General features: G+C 50.4%; 1 protein-coding gene across 1 annotated transcript in view; it reads left to right on the top strand.

Moving 5' to 3' along the window:
• The window catches only part of MDGA1 (MAM domain containing glycosylphosphatidylinositol anchor 1), a 147,355-nt gene extending 134,139 nt beyond the window's left edge, over nucleotides 1-13,216 (top strand). Inside the window, exons 15-17 of the mRNA XM_086628441.1 lie at nucleotides 10,638-10,768; nucleotides 11,736-11,844; nucleotides 13,125-13,216. Of these exons, the coding sequence (XP_086484567.1) occupies nucleotides 10,638-10,768; nucleotides 11,736-11,844; nucleotides 13,125-13,216 (332 nt within the window). The remainder of the gene's footprint in view (nucleotides 1-10,637; nucleotides 10,769-11,735; nucleotides 11,845-13,124) is intronic.
• Nucleotides 13,217-16,670: the final 3,454 nt, after the last annotated feature.

Genomic DNA, 16,670 nt, shown 5'->3' with positions numbered 1-16,670 from the left:
GGAGGCTCTTCTTCACAGCTACTTCACCAAAGTAGATCTCAAGGCCTGCCTTGGACTTGGTCTTTGCAATGAGAAATCATGGTCTGGTTATCTACCCTCTGTAGGGCCTTAGGATCGTAATACAAACAGTCCATTCTGGGGTTTGAGATTAATTTAGGTGCTCTCATCTACATCACTTAACTTCAGGAAAGTGGTTGTTGCTCACCAGCCTGGGCTGCGGCACCAAGGACACTGTTGCATCCTCCGCAGCCAGGAGGAAATGGCCTGCCTCTTGTAGGCAGGATAGGTACCTTGAGTTGAGTAGTTAATTAGTAGTTCATTATCTTCAACTCAGTCCAGCTGGGTAAGAATGATTGGTGCCATAAGTGGTGAGTGATGCAGGCTGCCAGCTGAGAAGAGAGAGGTTAGTGTGTCTGACAAACATCAACACTGGCTGTCTTTCTACTCAGAACAAACAGGAGTCTCACCCCACCAAATCACCCTCTAGACCTCCTTTGGAGCCCTGTCTGACATACCAAGCCCCTGTGCAGGTGGTTTTGCTGAAGCTGAAGCCAGCCCCCATTCCCCATCACATGCTCCATAAAGGCTAATTTGCATGGCTTCTGTCCCCCTGCCCCACGTGCCCACCAGAAATCGTGCAGAAATAGTCCCACAATTGCTCATTAAATTAAGGGCAAGATGGTGCCATGTCTGGGAGCATTAGGGCCCCAATAAAGGCACCATGACTGGGCTATTTTCCTGCCCACAGAAGCTGTCCGCCTTGCACTGCGGGAGTCATGCATCCCCATCAGCTTGTCCCATCCTGCTTGCCAGAAGCAGCACAGAGAATCGAAGGCAGCAGCATCCATTTCAGTGCTGAGCACCCGGAGCTCCCTCTGCCCTGCCTGGGGCTGAGTCAGAGGCAGCGCTGGGCGCATACACAGCCGTGGCCCTGATGAGTGACCGACTCTGAACTTACCCCTGAATCACCCTTTCCCCTTGCTTTGCTAAAATCATGTTTCCTTCTGCTGCTATGGCCAGCTTTCCCTGACCAGACACTTTGTACATTTACTATGTCTTCACTCCTAACAGAATTTCACTGACCAGTTTGTTGTTTGTTTGTTTTTTCTGTTAAATGGACAAAACCAAGGATTTGATCCAACTCTCTAGTTTATCTATTCAAGCTCAGTAAGGAATGCAACACTGCTGTCTGGGAAGGATCTGTTTCTGCCTGCTCTGCATTTACGTAGATCGTATTGTTGCAGATTTGCTTGGAGAGCTCCCAAAAGGCAAGGATGAACTCTCTGGCTACATAGGTAGAAGCAGTGGCTGTGGAAAAGTCATAACTCCTTTCTTAGGGCTGGATGGATAAAAGAGTAGTTGCACAACTGTATTTAGACGAGGATATATCTCATCCTGCTCTGTGACTTCAGGCAGGCTACATCCTGTGTGTTTTTGTATGGTGGATCCTTGCTAGGAGCAAAAGGGCAAGCCCTAGACAAGGGGTGATACAGGTTGTTCTCAATCTCTAGAGATGGTGTCCTGCTCAAAATGTCCAAGAGAACTTCTTTTCACAGCTACATCCTTGCCTTCTTGGATGGGGAGGTCTCTAAAGCCTTTACAAGGATCTCTGGGTAAAAACAAGCTGCTGAGGCAGGTCTGGAGCATAAAACAACAGGGGGGGAAACTCTATGGATTCACTAAGGACAAATCATGCAGGACAAATTTGGTGGCCTCCTATGACGGGGTTACAGCATTGGTGGATAAGGGGAGAGCAACATATATCATCTACCTGGATTTGTGCAAAGCATTTGACACTACCCTGCATGACATTCTTGTCTCTAAATTGGAGAGACGTGGTTTTCACAGATGTACCACTCGATGGATAAGGAATTTGCTGGATGGTCGCACTCAAAGAGTTACAGTCAATGGCTTGATGTCCAAGTGGAGACCAGTGACGAGTGGTGTTCCTCAGGAGTCTGTATTGGGGCCGGTGCTGTTTAACATCTTTGTTGGCGACATGGACAGTGGGACTGAGTGCACCCTCAGCAAGTTCGCTGGTGACGCCATGCTGTGTGGTGTGGTCGACACACTGGAGGGAAGAGGTGCCATCCAGAGGGATCTTGACAGGCTGGAGAGGTGAGCCTGTGCGAAACTCATGAAGTTCAACAAGGCCAAGTGCAAGGTCCTGCACATGGGTCGGGGCAGTCCCAAGCACAAGTACAGGCTGGGCGGAGAATGAATTGAGAGCAGCCCTGAGGAAAAGGACTTGGGGGTGTTGGTTCATGAGAAACTCAGCATGAGCCGGCAATGTGCGCTAGCAGCCCAGAAAGCGAACCGTATCCTGGGCTGCATCAAAAGAAGTGTGGCCAGCGGGTCGAGGGAGGTGATTCTGTCCCTCTCCTCTGCTCTCGTGAGACCCCACCTGGAATACTGCCTTCAGCTCTGGGGCCTCCAACATAAGAAGGACATGGAGCTGTTGAAGCGGGTCCAGAGAAGGGCCACAAAGATGATCCAAGGGCTGGAGCACTTCTCCTATGAAGACAGGCTGAGAGAGTTGGGATTGTTCAGCCTGGAGAAGAGAAGGCTCTGGGGAGATCTAGCAGCCTTCCAGTACCTAAAGGGGGCCTACAAGAAAGCTGGAAAGGAACTTTTTACAAGGGCGTGTAGTGATAGGACAAGGGGAAATGGCTTTAAACTGAAAGGGTAGATTTAGATTAGACGTAAGGAAGAAAATTTTTACAGTGAGGGTGGTGAAACACTGGAAGAGGTTGCCCAGAGAAGTTGTGGATGCCCCATCCCTGGAAGTGTTCAAGGCCAGGTTGGATGAGGCTTTGAGCAACCTGGTCTAGAGGAAGGTGTCCCTGCCTGGTGTGTTCCAGGGTTGGAACTATATGATCTTTAAGGTACCTTCCAACGCAAATCATTCTATGATTTTATGACTCTATGAGTACTTGATGCTTCCCAGTCCTGTTGAAGTGGGCCAGTGATGTGGGAAAGCATTTGTGTCCCCTGAGCTGTGGCTGGGAAGAGCAAGCTCTGGAGAGGCTGTCTGCTCCCCGCAGGCTCAGTACACGCTCTCCCAGTCAGGCTTGGCGAGGGAGGGGCACGTGCATTGGAGCGCAGGTGTTTGGAGTCTTATTCGGCTCATGATGCCATTTGATTTCTGCTTTGCTGGGCTGTAAACAAGCTGAGAGAGTGGTAGGCACCATCCTGCCTGCTTGCCTTTCTCTGCCTACAGAGGTCTCCAGTAGGTGTGGGGAAACTGAGGGCATGATCACTATTAGGTTGAGTGTCTGGACTGAAGGCAAGAGGGACCATGGCTCGGCAGCTGATAGGCAGAGGGAACCTGCTCCCAACCCGATCCCGTGGTCAGATCTGCTGTGAAGTGCTGTGATGACTCCTGGGCTGGCCGTGGGCTGGCGCGGTGCAGCACCGCAGTGCGCTGAGCTGCCGCTCGTGGCGGCGTTCAGGGGCTGTGAAAACAGAGCTGGGCTCGGGGCTGAGCGTCAGACACCCCATCTGTCCTGCAGGGAAGGACATAGTCTGACCACATGGTTCCCTGCAAAATGTTTAAGTACGGGAAAAGGATGTGATTAAGCGAGGTGGTATAATGAATTGGACGTGAAGTTGGCAAAAAGCCTGAGGACTTCCAAATCTTGTCTTTTAAATGCCAGACTCTGTACCTTCCCTCTGCTCTGTCTGGCTGAATATTGGATGGACCTTTGTTCTTCTGAGACAGCATGAATTTAACGTTATGGAAGGTGGAGACTTTTGTCTCCCTGTTTTGAGTTCCTTAAACCACATCCTGTTGTCTGCACGTAGAAAACCTGTTACTGGTCACAAACAAGTTCTGAGGGAATTTTGTGTGAAAAGGGGTGGCAGGATTTTGTTCCATACACACAGCATCAAAGATGGAAGTCTTGTATCACTCATCTTCTTATGCCAACACTTTCTCTAATTAGACCATGGATCAAATGAGCAAAGGAGCTCAAGCATAGCTCCTTTGCAAGTCTGCTCCTACCATATCACCATCTGCTCTCTATGTACACAGACAGGTGGGGATATGCTGGAGAGAAGGAGCTGTAGCTGTAATTTGCCTGCCTTCCTCCCGTTAGCACTTGTGTTCCTCCTCACGAGGCAGACATGACCATACCGTTGCATTTACCCCGCTGCCTGCATGCCCCAGGTCCCCCCATCTAGCACGTCCCCCTCAGGGGTCCAGCCACCTGTCCACTTTGCCTCTCTACAGAGCAGTGTTGTTGCTTCTCTGCTGATCCATTCCCTCCATCCCAAAATTCATATGCATGTCAGACAGGTCAGATAGTGATGGATCATAGATCAATCTGTGCAATTGGCTTTGTCATGTCAGGGGATATTGCTTCAAGCCCATCCTCATTTGGTAGCGGTTTAGGAGGTCAGGGGTGGAAATGTGTTTGTTTGTTTGATTTTTTAAATCCACAGTAAAATCCGAAGAAAATTCCCTGTAGCCTGATATAAGTAATTTTCACAGGTTTGCTGTAGGGGAAACATTGCCAATCAAAACTTACCACGTTGCTGTTTATATCCCCAGAAAGTCCCAGCCACAGCAGGGAACCGGAGGCTTTGATTCCCCTGATCCCTTTCACTATAGCCTCCCCACCGTAATGAAGCAGAACGAGAATGTCCCACAGCAATTAGCCGGCCTGCGGCAGAGCACTGAACATGCTCAGCCCCTCTCTAAAGCTGACAGGGATGCCTCATGAGTAGAGGTGGGATAGCAGTGCTTTGCAAACTCTGACCAAGACTCCGTTTCCTCGCTGTTGATGAGCTCCCTGAATCCTCCTGCTTTGAAATTACGGAAGCGGTGGCTGCAGGAAGGGGTCTGTGTAGTGGCCCTGTGACTGGACACAGGGGACCCTGCACATCAAGCTGAGACCAGTTAAAGACATGTAGAGATAAAGTTCTCTGTAATGGAGAGTGGAAAGCAGCCAAGAGGTTCTAGTTGCCTTATTCTGCATATGTTAGCGGATGAAGCATCATTAGAGACTGAAAGAGGAAATACATCCTATCATGGCGTGAAGACAACTTGCATTCCTAGAAATTATGAGTCCAGCACAAGCTGATATTATTTCTCCATCTCTATTTGTGCTATGATTTTTTTTCCACCCTCTGCTTCCTAGATCTCGGAGCAGTAACTTTCCCCCACAGCACTGTAACTGAGAACACCAGCCTGACACTGACAGCTATTCATTAACATCCATTTAAATGAGAGAGGGAGAGAGACTTGTGTTTGTTGCGGGGATTATGAACAGTAATAGATTCTTTCTGGGGACTGTCATTCGCTCCTGGGATTTGCCTGCACTAAGCTTTGGGCTTCTAGTTTGTGATCAGTGGTGTTAACATGAAACCACGCTTAAGGAAGTGCTCAGAGCCCCTGTTGGAAAGGTAGGAGCTCTTTTCTGCCTGGCCTGGTTTTAACCCTTGTGTTGGGTCTGCAAGTGACTCCGCCAGGCTATACGAGGTCTGAGTCCTTACTGCACTGTATATCTCTTTCCCTCCATTGGAAATTGGACGTCTCTTGCCATCAATGAGTTTCTTCTTCTCATCTCAATCTATCTTGCCTGTAGTTGAAACACTGTGGGAATTTCCACAGGGCCTTTTCAGCCCTGGATTCCCAGTTGGGTGCCAAACCTAAACTGGGGCTGCAGCCAGGATTTTTCATGGGTAGCTGATCTGAGATCTCCCTGTGCTGGAGCAGGGATCCTGCAGGAGTGCAGCAGAGAGTCACGGTGAGACCAGGCTGCGCGTGAGCCTGCGGCCAGCCCGGCTCCTGGCTGTAGATCCCGACAGCCTTCCCTACCAATCCCACCGAGCTCTGCTGCTCTTGGCACAGCAGCCATCTCTCAGCGTGCAGCATTGCTTCCTAGCTGCTCTGCTCCGGCTGCCTGCCTTCCATCCCAGCCATGTAAACTGAGCTGTGCCTCAGCCTTTCCCCACCCCATCACACCATGTTAACCCCCTCCAGCTGCCCCACAGAAAGCTCTTGGGGAAACCTCTACCTTCTCTGCCATCCTGCACGGACCGTGCCCATGGCCCTGCCATTACAGACCCTGCCTCCCTCCCAGTGCTGCCTGCCCCAGCTCTTCTGCATCTACACAGCTATTCAATGCAAAGTCCCTGTCCTGTGGAAACTGAGAGAAGACCTTTTCTGGTGGTGAGAAGGTAACATTTAAAGGCATCCCTTGGGCTACTCTATCTGGCAGCCCAGCTGGTGCTCTTTTGTGTGAGTGCCACTCTTTCGAAATGCCAGCTCTGGTCTTAAAGGCAGCCAGCAGAAGGTACAGCTCACTCACTCTGTAATTGATTCCTCATCACTCGTCACTGGCCTTTATTCTCCCTTTTGATTGGGAAGAAGGAATAATACAGATTACAAGACAAATGCGAAGATTGCCTTGTATGGGAAGAGGTTACAGCAGGATTGCTGATGTCCTGGGATTTCCCTTGTGTTTGTCTGTCTCTGGTCAACTGGAGAGATTTAGCAGCAGATAGATGCCTGTCTTTATGTGTGCCCCACCAGCAAGCGCCCTTAGGAAATGCCAGATGCATCCAATGGGGAATATGGGGAAGGGACGATGACAAGAGTTAGGTAACAAAACTTGCCAGCTGGCTTTGGAGTTCAATACAGGGTACTGGGCATAATTGTGGTATAAAACCAGGCGAAAGGGGTGGCTGCAAGAGCAGGTGCTGGAGAACATCCCAGATGGGCCTTTCACATCTCCACTGATGTAGGCATGAGGGTTGGAGACCAGGTCCCACTTCTTCGGTTTGTGACCCGTGGAAAGGCAGAAGAGCTCAGGCATTTCTGTTCCCTAGTGTCTTCTTCCTCAGGTCTCGTAAAATGTTTGCTGTGTTTCTGAGTTCCCTTCTAAGTGAGCGAGTGTTACTATCCTTCTTCGTTGTCATCATCGTATCATGTCAGCAGATAAAAGTAGGTAAAAGCAGTTTTCTGAAGATCACGTGGCAAGTCAGTTCACAGCTGTGAATGGGCTCCTCACACCCCATACTGCAGGGACCGTGCATTGGCCACCTCCTGCAAAGTGGGATTTGGATATATAGTCTGTCCCTCTAAGAGGGGCACCTTACAAGCATCAGGTGGCTGGTTTGGTCTGAACTTGTGTGACATGCTGAAAGCTACACAGGGAGTGAAGATTGTAAGACATGAGACGGATATTGCTAGATTGCATGGAGGTGCATGTGGGCAGATGTGAACTCACCAGAGGTCAGGAGCTACAAATGTCAATACCTACATAGGTTCCACCTCTCTTTTTACCTAGGGACTTAATCTATAGATTTTCATGACTGTAAGTGGGATCCTGGAACAATGTTTGGTTTTAGGACAGTGCGCTGAGCCCAAAGCTTTCCTTTGGGAAAACACAAAGCCCTGCAACACTTGTTCCATCATACAGTTGGCTTTCAGGGACAGACTGAAAAATGGAGATAAAGAAGCTGGGAGCAATTGGAAAGATGACTTGGAGCTTTCTGTAGTCCAGGGCTATGATGTTTTATGACTCTGCCTGGAGCTCAGATCTGGAGGTTCATTTTCAAGTACCTCCATCACAGGCTATATGCCCTTAAACTTGACGGACAGCCTGTGGCAGACTGGCACATGGTAGAAGGGAATAAAGTAGAAGACCTGAACAATCTTTTAACGTCTGCAACACTGTGGACTCAGTTCAGCTGGGATAGAGGCTTCATCCCTGTTTAGTTTGAAGTCCTGGAGTCTCTGGCATGCCTCCCAGAAGCACATTCCCAGTTGCAGCATTGTGGGAAAGGGAGGTGGTGTGGTTCTTTCCTAACCTCGAGGAGACTGAGGAAACTTAGCAGGGATTGCAGGTAAGGCTATGAGGTCTATCTCCCCTTCGCAACTCTTGACTGATTTGCAAGACAGTCATAGGCATGCCATTCAACAGTTTTGACTTTCAGTTTTCCATGTCTAGCCAGGAGTGGTGAAACACTGCATGTTGTGGGCAGATAAGGGAGCTTCCTTTCCATTTTCAAGCTTTTTGAAGAATACTTGCTCGTATTCAGTGTTGTTCTATTAAGGAATACAGGGGCTGAAATGTTGAAGCTTTCCTGATGCTGCAAGGACACAGAGCTGTCAGCCAGAATATGCTCAGGCTTGGTTTGGTTTTAGGCCAGGCATTCACGGCCAGTGCTTTTGGGGTGATAGTTTGCATCCCAGATGCTTCTCTGGGTCCTCTTCTATCTTCCCTTCACTTTTTTCCTGGGGCGTCAAAGTTCATTTGCCGCCTGATTTGTCTCAGTGCTGGCTGCTCAGCCAGGATGTTGCGTGGCAGAGCCTAGCTGCAAGTCCCCAAACAAGGGTAGAATAGACAGTGGTTGTTTTTAATCCTTACTTGCTAGCAGCTTCATAGTAATTCTTCATTCACTCTCAACCTCTCACCTCACCAGCTCTAGCACCTGTAATTAGCTGCTCTGAACACACTCCTGTAGACATTGATTTATGGGGTTATGTAGTTCCTGCCATCAATTTAGCCAAGGGCCTCCATGAGGACTAGATATCCTTCCTAGAGAGACTTTCCCTCATAGGAAGCTCCTCAGGGCAAGGAGGACACCAAGAAACCAGCAGCTCAAAGCTGGTTTTGCTGGAGGTTCCCATAGTGATCCCTCTCGTCCTCGGCACCGTGTTTCCAGGAGGGAGATCTCACTTGTTTACCTCTGTCTTCCCAAGATTATGCAGTGCCAGCTGGTCTCAGGAGAGAGAAGCAAGTTATTTCACTCCTCATCTTGGGTTGTGGAGTGCATCCCAAACTGGGTGTCACCGGGGAAGGGAATTGGATACGCTTTCCCTGTCCCATCAGGCCTTCATCTAGTTTTCTCAGCTAGCCTTAGTGCTAACACTTCTGAATATTTCCAGGCAATAACATGCCCCTCTTTCCTCAGTTCACTTAATTATACACATATTTCATTCTTTTAACCTTTTCTTGTAAGTCAGGCGCTCAGAATCTAAACATTTCATCATCTTTATTATGCATCTCTGAACTGCCTGTGATGTATCTCTCGCTTTCTGACAGCCAGGCGCTCGACAGGGCTACTTCCAGCTCCGTGTCCTTCACACAGTGTCCCAAAGGCCAGTGTGCCAAGAATGAAGAATTTTAGGGGATCACGTAGGAGCGAGGTTATAGAGGAAAGTTTCTTCCCCTGACCTCTTGCTGCTGCTTCTGAGAAGGGCGTACCTGGGTGGCAATGCAGCATACCAAATGCAGACAGACTATGGACATACAAGTAAGGGTTATTATTGCCTCTCCGCTCTCAGGTGTATTATATCTGTGTTTGGAGGCCAGAAACACTGATGAGCAACAGTGTGACTAGAGCTGTGATTGATTTTTTTGATTCACCAGCCGAACTGAAAAAAAAAAAAAAAAAGGAAAAGTGTTTCAGGTCAACTCTGAGTGAGTATTTAAAAATGTTTTTCACTGAAACAAAAAAAAAGAAAAAGGTCAGCTGAGGGGATTGCTAAAAAGATGCTGCAGGAAGACAAACTGAGATGGTTTCATTGTGGGTGGAGGGTAAGGGGTTGTGACAGTTTTCAAAGTGAGAACTGGAAATGCTTTGAGATTTGTTGGCTTTGGTTTTAGTTTAATGGCAGATGAGACCTTTTGGGAATTGCTTTGTTCGAAAGAACTTGGATGTCAGTGTTGATTCACAGGGTCTTTGTGTCCCCCTGAAAGCATGGGGCTGGGATGGTGCAGACAGTGGGGTACAGGCAAAGCTGCAAAGCGCCAGCAAAGACCAGCTGCTTGCCCCAGTGCTGCTTCCAGGCCAACTGGCGACTGAGGACACAGGTCGTATTCCTGCAGCTGGTGGCCAGGGCCAGGGCAAGGAGAGGGCTGTAAGCCACATAGCATACGTCAGGTGTTAGTGGTGAATGGGGAGAAGTGAACATGTGTCCTGGGCTGCCTAGTTCAAGTGTAATGGGGAGAAACTGATGCAGGTCCAACTAGAGGGGCATCAGGATGGTTAAGAGCCAGGAGCAGAAGTCTTAGGGAAGAAAGCTTGAGGGAGTTGGACTTGCTCAATCTGGCAAAGAGACTGCTGCTATTAGCCCTTGGCCTCCAACTGTTTGAAGGGCAATTCTAAGGATGATGGAGCCAAAGTCGTATCAGTAGTATTAGACAATATAACAGGAACAGTGGCCACAACTGGTAGTGCTGGAGATTCATATTGGACATTAGGAAAAGTCGATTTCCTCAGAGGATTTCAAGACTTGGCCAGGCAGAGCCATGCTGTCCTGATGTAGAGCTGGAGACAGCCTCAAGCAGGAGGTTGGATGGGATGCCTCTGGAGGTCACTTGCAGCTAGCTTTTCTGCCACCCTCTTCTTGTACCACCCCAGCCATGCTAAAGACTGCTTTGTCCTCGTCCTGTCCTCTCTGTCTGCATCTGGGTCTGTGTGATATGGATGAAACATTGCCAGTGGCACTTGCCCATCAATCCAGGAGAAAGTTGACTCCCTCCAGAGATTACTGCTGGGGCTCTGCAGGCTGTCCCTGGGCTGGCTGGGGCATACAGCGGTGGCTTGAGGCTGAGCCCCAGAGCTATGATGGGGATTGCCTGCCTGCCCCAGCACACCAGGACCTGATTTGTCTCTTACAGGCTCCTTGAACCTGCTAGTTCGCGTGCGGAACAAGCGAGCAATTGACACCCAGGTCTGGTCACTTAGTGGGAACCGGGGGAACATGTGGCAGCAAGCACACGTACCCATCAATCCACCCGGGCCCTTCCAGGTAAGTCAGGTCCACAGCCAAGGAGCCGCCTGCCACCTGTCCTGTCCATGTGCCATGGGACTTCCCAGCAGACATCTGCCTCTGTGGCACAGGGGCTGGTCAGGCACAGGGAGGGCACTGGAAACTTTCCACCCCCAGAGTCACTGCGGCAAGGCAAGAGCTTGGTGGATGCACAGACATCAAACCCGCTTCTCTCTGAAGCCATCCAACTTTGTTGTGCGCAAGCATCGATTTGGCACTATAAATTTTTTGATGATTGCTGGTCTGGAAACTGCTTGTCCAAGAGCTCCTTCTGGAACCAGGTCTGTGCAACAGGTCTGTCGGTGTTGAGCAGCTGGGGGCTGCTGGGCTGTTGGTGTAAAGTGACTTTGAACACTAGAGATTTCTTCTAGCCTGTGCTATAAGAGCCCACCCCCACTGTCCCCCTGGTTCAGGACCGTAGGACAACGTGTTAATATGAACTGGGTACTCTATATCTACTTGTCGAGTGGTTTATGCGTACCCGGGAAGTGGGCTGCTTTGTTACTGAATGGTTCATTGCGGATGTTTTTGCCCAATATGCTACTTTGCTGTTGTAGGGTTGTTTGTGAGAGCTGGGTCTGTGCAGGCTGGTAAGTTGTAGCACTGTGGCAAAATGCCCAGCATGATTTTGGGTGCTTTAAAATAATAAATAAAACTTTAGTTACTCTTGCAAGCACTGTTCAGTATTGGTTGGTTTGTTAGTGCAGCACACTTAATAAAGCAGAGCTCTGCATGCTCATTTATTACTCTACAGATGCTCAGCCCACAGAGGTTGGTCCTGTAAGCAGTGGGGTCCAACTCTCCAGATCTTATGAGTACTGGAGAAACAGGGAGGAATCATTCATCTGGTCTGTCCCCTGCTCACCTCTGCAGAGCCCCACAGCGTGGGAAAGGTCCTCCACAACTGCAGCCTCACACTGGGCTCTGTCCCATGCTCTGCTTGCAGATCATCTTCGAAGGTGTGCGGGGCACGAGCTACGAGGGCGACATTGCCATTGATGACGTCACTCTGAAAAAGGGGGACTGTCCGAGGAAGCCAATTGGACCGAATAAGGGTGAGAGTGTGCATGCCTCAGAGGAGAACATGTCAGTGGGAGTGCGTGCATGAAAGCATGTGCTGGAGATGTGCAGCTAGTTTCAGACCATGTTGATGTGTTGGTGGGAACTCAACAAGATGGTTGACTCTGTCAGCAGAGGGGCTGTCAGACTCTTGAACTTGTTCTTTACAGTCATGAGTTAGCAAGAGCTCAGAGGAACAGCCAGCTTCCATAGGGACTGTGCTGCCAGACACCTGCATGCTGAGGTCTGCACCAGTGTGTTGCATTGGGAGTGTCATCCCCAAGCAGCTAAAGGCTTTTGCAATATCTCATTTCCTGGAAACCCTAGGTATGGAGCTTCAGAAAGGGAAAGACCTTTTCCAGGCTCTAATGGCCTGTGCAGCATTAAGTCAGTCTTCCTCCAGGAAAAACAAATCTCCCTTTTAGGGCCTGGAACTAGGAGGGCTGGGCAGAGAGGCACAGCCAGGCAGGGTATTGCACATGCAGGATGGGAGCAAGCTACCCAAGCTATGTATCACCTCCTTCCTGAGCCTGACAGTGAGTGCTTGAGCTAAATCCCACCAGCCCCTCTCCAGTCCATCCACATCATCCTGTTGCCAGCATTGCAGAAATGGAGACAATCCCACTCTCACTGAGGTGCACTGTAGGTTGAAGCCATAGCAAGGTGCATAAGCAGTACGTAGGCTTGGCGATGGCAATCACTGGTGTGCCTCGTGCCTTAGTCATGCCTGTGCCCTCAGTAACATGCCTCAGGTGGGCAAGAGAGCAGATGTTCAGAGCCAGACAGACACTTGTAAGCAAGGTGCAATTTGTCTTATTTATTTTTGAAGGAAAAAAACTTGTTGAGGAAGAGTCATTTTCAGCTATTTTATTAACTCCAAAAGTGAAGGAAACAAAACATCAAAAAAGTCAGAACGCCCTAAAAATTTCAAACTTTCAGGTGCAGTTAAAGTCTGTTTCAGCCTAGGATGGCCAAGCTATAACCAAAACACAAGCAGAAGCTTTTGTTTGACTCAACTTGAGTCTTGTGGGGATGATATGAGGGTTGGGCTGCAAAAGTAAATAAGATTCAACCTTTACTCCTGAGTTGGAAAATAATTAATTTTAAGAAGCCTTGAGGATGTCCAGGGAAGGCTAGAAAGATCTTCCAGTAAATCTAGGAGGTGCTTCATGGTTTGACGTGGGAGGAGAGGCTGCAACACTGATGTGCACTAACTGGTTTGATGAGGTCTGGATCTGTCCCATCACTAATCTTTTTCTTTCTTCTCGACTGGCAGCGGTTGCTCTTCCAGGAGGTGGTGTGCCGGCCCTGCACAGCCCTTGTCTTTGTGGCCCATTGACTTTCTTCCTTTACGTGCTGCTCAGATGATGGCAAGCGAGCGCTCCTGTCTTCGGACCAAGACATTCCTGCTCCTTTCCTACTCAGCCACCTCTGCTCCTCTTCCTCCCCTCCTCACTGGCACACCAAAGTGTCCATATGTTACCAAAGACTGACAGGCATGACCACACAAAGGGATCTTGTTCAGAACTGGAGCACTCCTTGAGAAAGTCATAATGTCTAGAACAAAATTAAAAAATAAAGACAAAAATTTTTTTAAAGCACGTGCACGAGAGAGAGTGAGAGAGAGAGAGAGGAAGGAAGGAAAGAAACAGAAACACACAGAAAAGGAGGAATGAAAGACAAGAAATAGGAATGAAGAAATGTGAAGAGCAAATGAAGGAGGAAAAAAACGACCCCCATATTTCCTCGGGAATGTCGGACAGGGCTTCCTCAGGGAAGTGGGAACTTGTTTTAAACAAACAAACAAAAATATATTAAAGCACAAATTTCTACCAGAACAGTTACCTTCTTTACTGCAGAGCCCACAGCTTAGTGGAGGATATACCGCAGTACTCCCCTTGTCTCCCCATGCTCTCCCACCGGCCGGGGCCACCCTGCTCCGGCTGCAGCTCCTTGCAGTAACGCCGGCCTCGACCGTGGGGCAGCGGCCGCCCCGCGTGCCGGTGGCCAGAGCGCCTTGCCTCGCACCGCATGTGCTTCAGTGTCTCCATCCATCCGCATCTTCCAGGCTCTCATGTATTTAATTGCCCCCTGTGTGGTTTGCTTTGACCTTTCCCCGCCGCTCTGTGCTTCTCACCCGCCTGCCTGAAGAAGATGGAGCAGGAATGGACCCATCACATGGACCACGCTGAGTGGTAGAGAAGTCCCGGCTGGATCCGGCTGCAGCGTTGGCCTCTGGGCACCTCTTTCTCTCTCTCAGCGCTCTCGCTGGGTGGAGAAACCATGACAGCAGGTCTGAGCTGCAGACAGAAGGGCGTCTCTGTGGGGCCGAGGGGTGGGAAGGGGTGGGAAGGGGGGAGCAGCTGCACATCGACTTCCCCCTGCGGATGCTGGGATGACAGTTGCCTCAGCCCTAAGCCCAGGATTGCTTCTCTGCGTCTCTTTCGTTCCCTATTTATTTCAGCTTTTATCCCATTGCTTGACTTCCCCTACCTCAGGCTTTTTGGATTGTGGGAAGAGTCAGGCATTTAAACCTTTTTCAGCCAGACAGAAAGTCCCATGCCCGTGACCCAGCCCTTGGGGCAGCAGCTCCTGTCTTGCCCTCTCACCTTCCAAGCCCTTTTATCACATGTTAGTGGTGGAGCGGGCAAAGTACGACAGCAGCATGGCTGCTGGGGGCAGAGGGGGCTGAATTTTGTCAGCACGTGTGGTCTCGCAGGCACTCCGCTGCTGAAGTCACAGGCAGAGGAGCTGAAAGGTGGAACAGGCAGGAAAGCATCCCAAGGAGGATGGAGGCAGGAAGCTTGACCCGAAAGAGGAGCTGGTGCTGAACCGTGGCCCTGTTTGCCGCTGAGGAACAGGGGAACAGACGGGGATGGGGGAACTTCTGTTGCACGCTGGCATCGTGAGAGGGTGCAGCTGGTGCCTCTCCCTGGCCTGGCCTCCTCAGGGTGGAGACACGTGCTGCTCCAGAGGAACCTCCAGGAGAAGGATCTGCCCTGTACCAGCCAAGCAGGAGCTGTGATTGCCTTGTTGCAACTGGAAGCAGCTCTGGGCATGACTTATCCCCCTGCCCAGGGCTGTGGGCTGGGGTTTACTGGCCCGCGCTCTGGCAGCTCAGTTGAATGGAACTCTTGTCCCTAAGGGATGCTTCATCCAAACTCTGTATCTGGGGCACCACAGGTGTACAACAAGCTAGTGCTCTCACCAGAGTCCCCAGCACCCACGGCGCCTTCCCTGTTTCTGGTGAATACATCAGCTCCTCTAACACGACTGTGTTTGTCTAAAATCACCCAAATGTATTAAGAGTCTCCTGCGTTGTTCAGCTTCCCGTGACAGCTGGTACATTGTTTCCTCCACTGATGGAGAGGGAAAGCTTCTGTTTAGCTCCCGAGAGATCCAGCTTGAAGTCTGGAAACCCAGCTCTCTCTAGCTCCTGGAAGGGTGTTTAACTGCACCAACACTCCCTGGCCTTCATCAGGGAGAGCGAGGACATTGGCTCCGAGGGACCAGGGCACCTCCTTCACGGGGGCCTCACAGGACAGTGAGACAGGATGATACGGGTCTTCTTTGCTCCCGTTGCTTTTCTCCATTTCCAAGAATGAGGCTTGTGTCTTTTCTGTCTCTGCTCCTCCCTCCAGAGCCCAGTCCTCAGTAACAGTGAATATTTGACTGGGAGGCCTGCAGCTGTCTCCCAGGGCCAGACGGTGCTGTGGAACGCTGTGGGTGCCGAGAGCAATGCTGCTTCTTGTTGTCTGCTGTTGCTTTCATGGGCAGTGCCACCATCATCTTTTAGCTGAGCTCTTTTGATCTGATGCTCTTCCTTTCCTCCACACTTGTTGGAGGCCAGAAGTCGTCACCTCCCTCCTGATAAGAGTTTGTTTGCACTCCTAGGAGAGAGATGATGCTTTTCAGGGGACCTTGGGTGCTTCATGATGGCTCCTGATCTGTCACCGGCAAAACATTTGTGTTACATTGCTGATTCCAGGAGGATTCTGTTGGGCAGAAGGTGGAGACAGGAGCATTTCCCCATTGGTAGGAGATAGCCCAGGGCAACCACCTCACCTGGTTGGCTCCGAGGCAGAGACCCTTGCACCCTTGCTTTGACCTGCTGCTTAGCCCAGGTTGCGCAAGCGCGTTTTGCTGGTGCTGGGTGGGCAGCAGAGGTGCTGCGGGGCTGCAGAGGTGCAGCCTGAAGGTTCAGAATCATGGACAAAGTGTTCTCTGTGGGGCAAGGGCCTGCAAAGGGGCACCACGTTTTTCAGAAGGGACACCTGCAGGAAGGGTGTCCATGCCCTGCTGCCAGCTCCTGTGAGGGAGGATGTAAGTGCCTCACCAAGCTGAGCCAAGGTGCAGGGGGCCAGAAGCCCCTTGGTGGCAGTGGGTCCAGGACAGAGCAAGCAGATCACCCCAGACAGAGGTGAAGCCTTCTCCTGCTGCCAGGCATGGGCCCATCAGCTTCAGTAAAAGTCTCAGGGAGCCCCTTCCCACTTAGAACTCTACTTCTTTGTCTCTGCCTAGAAAGCAGCTGATGGTGAGTTTGAGGGAAAGTCATGAACTCAGGCACCTCGGCTTGTCAGAAGTGCCGAGGACAAAAGCACGGACCTCATTTCCCTGGCAGATGCACTGAGAGAGCATCTTTTTTTGAGGAAAAGAGGCACTTCAGCAGCAAGGATGAGAAGCTGTGCAATGATGGGGGATTTGAGGGGGAGGCAGCGTCCCTCCTCTCTGAGGGCAGTGGTATTTGTGGTTTACTACCCCATGCTTGAGGGGGCAATTGTCCTTGCGGAGGAAATCCATCCCAGGGGAGATGTAAAGCCAT

This window comes from Tauraco erythrolophus, chromosome 2 (genome assembly GCF_009769465.1).
Source record: "Tauraco erythrolophus isolate bTauEry1 chromosome 2, bTauEry1.pri, whole genome shotgun sequence".
In the NCBI taxonomy this organism is placed as follows: domain Eukaryota; kingdom Metazoa; phylum Chordata; class Aves; order Musophagiformes; family Musophagidae; genus Tauraco; species Tauraco erythrolophus.
The sequence above is the reverse complement of the archived record's forward strand: the minus strand, read 5'-3'. Positions and strand labels throughout refer to the sequence as shown.